Here is a 3,901-nt window from a genome sequence, read left to right on the forward strand (position 1 = left end):
AGTATATATGTGTGTGTGTTGGATGGTTTGGGGTGGAGGGGAGGCAATGGTCAGACATGCTCCAAGGTTGTTACCACAGCAACAGAGGGATGGGTCAGAGGGTTGCCATGGCGCCTAGGTCGCAGGGTCAGGGTGTGGGTCCTGGAGGGCTCACGTTCTGCGGTTGTATGTATGTGTGTTTGTGTTAATAGGAAGGGAGGGGGAGACGGAGGTGTCCAGTCCAGCTATATTGGGTGTGTTAATAATGAATGGTGTTGTATGCGGTCGCTGTCTCTTTCTCTCCCCCTCCATCGGTGTCTGTCTTCTTCCTCGGCCCGCGCGCGCTTGTTTTGTCGCCGCAACAATATATGAAGCTGTAGCACATCGGCTCGGTTCAGGTGCACTTTATTTTTTTTAGAAAAATCAACTTAAATGAAAAAGATTGGCTCAGTCCAGCAGGAGTGTGAATCTAGATTAAAATAACCCCCACACACACCATTTTTTTTTAGTGTAACAGCACACCCATAAATCAGCCAACACACATATGTTGTTTAAACTAATACAGCTGATGTGGCTCAGCGTACATTAAGAACAACATAAGCAGCTTTACATTAAAAATCGAAATTTCTCAATAAAACAGAAATACAGGCCTGACGTGAGATTTTTATTTTCATCACGTTTCTCCTCGTACGTTCACGGCTCCTTTGGCTCACGTTAAAATGCTGCTGCAGAGGGAATTTAATCACCACGTTTGGAGAGTTATTTAATTGTTATCTTTGCACTTTTTATCTGGTGTTGTTCAAAGTTTTTTTTTCTTATGCATGCATCATCTTCATTTCATTCAAGTTTAACACTTTAACAATTCTCCTTAAATCCATTATATTAAAAAAGGTTAGACAATTATTTTGGGTGGATTTTTTATTTTTTAACAGCTCATGTTCCTACCCTGTGAATCTGGAAGTGCACATTCCAAGCTGTTATCAGTTTTGAGTTTATGTTTCTGCCATTCCCTAAAAGAAGAAGTGCGACAGCTTTTAGCACTGTCACATATTAACCCGCTCTAGTCCTGTTTTCATGACCTAGCGAGCCTCGTGTTTAGAGTTACTCAGTCTTTAATTACACCTGCTGGATGAGACCAGAGATTGTTTTCACTTCCTCCTTCCTCGGCGGCGTGAATTCTGTCTTCTTCATTTTATTTTTCACGATGCAAGGAGCCACAGCAACTACAGTGTACACAAAAAGACAGAATCAGACATCAGCACGCCAGCAAACGTAAAACTGAGCCAAACTGTGTCCATACAGAGCCATGAAATCAAATACAAAACCTCTGCATTAAAACAAAAAACTTTGGAATTCATTCCTAAATAAATTCCTACATTTTTCCATAATTATTGAGGAAATTTTCAAGCTGCACTTCATAATTTTTATATAAACATATTATGCAGAATGGTGGCACAGAACAACAAACGTCACACTAGTCGTCTCAGATTTTCAACAAGAACAGAAGGCTGAATTCATTTTTGAAATCTTGCATTTGATAAGATCATACACCTGGTTTTATGATACTGTGTCCAAGCTGTGTGCGTGCCACTTCTCGGCCCTAAAGTCAGTTAAATACAACGACGGATGCTCGAGTGACAATGTTGCCAAGCTGTGGTTCAGAATACAAATTCAGATCCAGCTTGACTTATCTGGTCAAAAGCACCTTAGTAGTGAGATTTCCTTTTTTTAGATTTTAAGCCAGTGGACCAAATAGGATCTTAAAGTCACAAGGCGTCCGTGCAAAGCCAATCTCTCAGCACTGCGGACCCTCAGCCCCTTCTCCTCCCATACCCTGCACTACCACTGCAGGGTTATCAAACAGTCCCCGTGCAGCTTGGACGACTACATGTGTGACTGATTTCCAGCACATTTCAGCGCCACTGCTGATGTTTGCCATGTGTGCATGTAAGAAAACTTCGAGGCAAGGAATGAATATGAATCCAGGTTTAACCATTACTCACCGAGCATCACTGGCACCGTGACTCCACTCCAGTAAAGCAGATAAAACAGGTTATGTATCATGGAATATTCATATAATATCCTGTTTAGGGCAGAAGGCAGAAAGAAATCAGATACACTTAGTAGGTAAATATAGGCAAGTACAGGTAAGTATAACACATCATAATTCAAGATTGACTACATCCTGCAAATTAAGTTTCCCTCTGTGAGTGATTTATTCTGTGAAATTATACTTTACTGTAGATTAAAATAAGCAAACTGAATGATCAGTGACTTAACTGATGAGAGTAGTTCCAAAGAATGTGTATCAATTTGATCAACTATTGTTCAGTTCTGCAAATATGTCACAAAATAACTAGTTGATTCATTTATAATATGTCAGACTGACTGATCACTGATCTGGAGGATGTGTATCTGTTTCTTTCATAATTTCCTTTCATTTTAGTCTACCCTCCAAATAATTTTGGAAAATATATGTTTGTTTGTTTGTTTGTTTTTCTGTTGTTGTTGTTTTGGGGTTTTTTGTGAGGCCCTCGTGTCTCCCTGCCCTAGTGAATAGTTACAAAATCAATTTACTTTATTAAACTCAAGCTGAGTACGAGAAGGAAGAAGATCCGCAAGAACCAGTTGAATGAGTCGTCAGGCGATCTGGCGGCGTTGGGAACTCTGAAGTCAGGTGGAGGAGGGCAGCAGTTCAGCCATCTGAGCACACGGTGGCGCTCGAAGCCCTCCAGCCGTCTAAACAACGGCCTACAGGTAGATGGAAAAAAAACAATCAGCTTTCACCACTGATTTTTGAACACAATCAGCGCAATCTGATTATTATTAGTAGTATAGTAGTAGTAGTATTAGTGTTGTTTGTGTAAGTTTGGTCATACGTTCCTTTGTAAGTGCGCATGCGCCATTAGCGTGCTGCCTGCTGTAACCTATAATTTCCTTCGGGATTAATAAAGTATTCTGATTCTGATTCTGAGTATTCGTATTATTATTGGTCGTGGTGCTTTTAATTTTGAAGGACTGCACATGAAACAATTTCCAAAAGTTTTTAAGAAAATGTTGCGTTTTTGTCAAAAGCCAGTGATTATGTGGAGCCACAGTTTATCTGGAGGTAAGCTCACCAAGTAGCTCTAAACAAATCTCTTCAAACGAACCGACAGACAACCCGCATAAACGTGTTTACAGACCTCAGGTTGCAAAGCTGGGCGAACCTTGGAGCTCCTTCCTCCCTGAGTAAGATCTCCGCGTCCTCCATGTGGTCCGATTATTTTCGACTCTAGATCTTTTAACGCAGTTTTTTGTTTGTTTGTTTCTGTGAAGTTTCTGTTGAGACTTGTTGAAGTTTCGTGTTTTGTTAAGTTTTCTCGAACAATACTTCCTTGTTGGTGTCGAAGCGCTCATGACGGGAAGTTTCTTCCCACTGAAAGGGTAGTGGGAGGAGAGAGTGAACGTTTTGAAACTTTGATGGCCTCGGGGCAGAAGGCAGAAATGGTCTCACATTTGATGTGACTTAAGTAATCTTTATGCAGACTTGCAGTTTTGGAAATTTCTTGTGTTACAACAGACAGTTCCCGAATTTTAACCAAAAACATACATGCTGGGGAAAAATAGTTTTGATGTATTTTATATTGATAATGAAAATTATTTTATGTGACTCCTGACTTCCAGGACTTGGTAGAAGAAATTTCAAAAGCCAAAAATCACATATTTTGACTGCGTTGAGGTCTAGGCTGAGGGTTAAGTACCTTAACCCTCAGATACTTAACCCTCAGCCCCAAAAGATGCTGACAAGCCTCCAAGCATCGAGTCTGCAAAATGTTTCTTTATTTAGTCACATTTTCAGTGTACATTGATCCACCTTAGATATAATTTGCTGGATTTTAATTGCTGCTGTCTAATGAAAACGAGCACTAGCCTTGATGTT

The 3,901-nt window shown here is 40.3% G+C and overlaps 1 protein-coding gene across 1 annotated transcript; it reads right to left on the reverse strand.

The window, feature by feature from the left end:
- Window positions 1-368: 368 nt before the first annotated feature.
- On the reverse strand, window positions 369-3,413 carry LOC147303409 (uncharacterized). The gene is made up of 4 exons (XM_086280228.1): window positions 3,165-3,413; window positions 2,557-2,730; window positions 1,983-2,062; window positions 369-1,202 (listed from the first exon to the last, which is right to left on the reverse strand). The coding sequence occupies exons 1-4, from the start codon at window positions 3,230-3,232 to the stop codon at window positions 1,096-1,098; spliced, it is 429 nt and encodes a 142-aa protein (XP_086136354.1). The 5' UTR covers window positions 3,233-3,413; the 3' UTR covers window positions 369-1,095.
- Between the last annotated feature and the right edge of the window lie 488 nt (window positions 3,414-3,901).

The sequence above is a fragment of the Aulonocara sp. 'chitande type north' Nkhata Bay genome, linkage group LG22 (genome assembly GCF_057382095.1).
Source record: "Aulonocara sp. 'chitande type north' Nkhata Bay isolate Kocher_YH1m ecotype deep benthic linkage group LG22, A_spYH_male_GT1.1, whole genome shotgun sequence".
Lineage (NCBI taxonomy): Eukaryota > Metazoa > Chordata > Actinopteri > Cichliformes > Cichlidae > Aulonocara > Aulonocara sp. 'chitande type north' Nkhata Bay.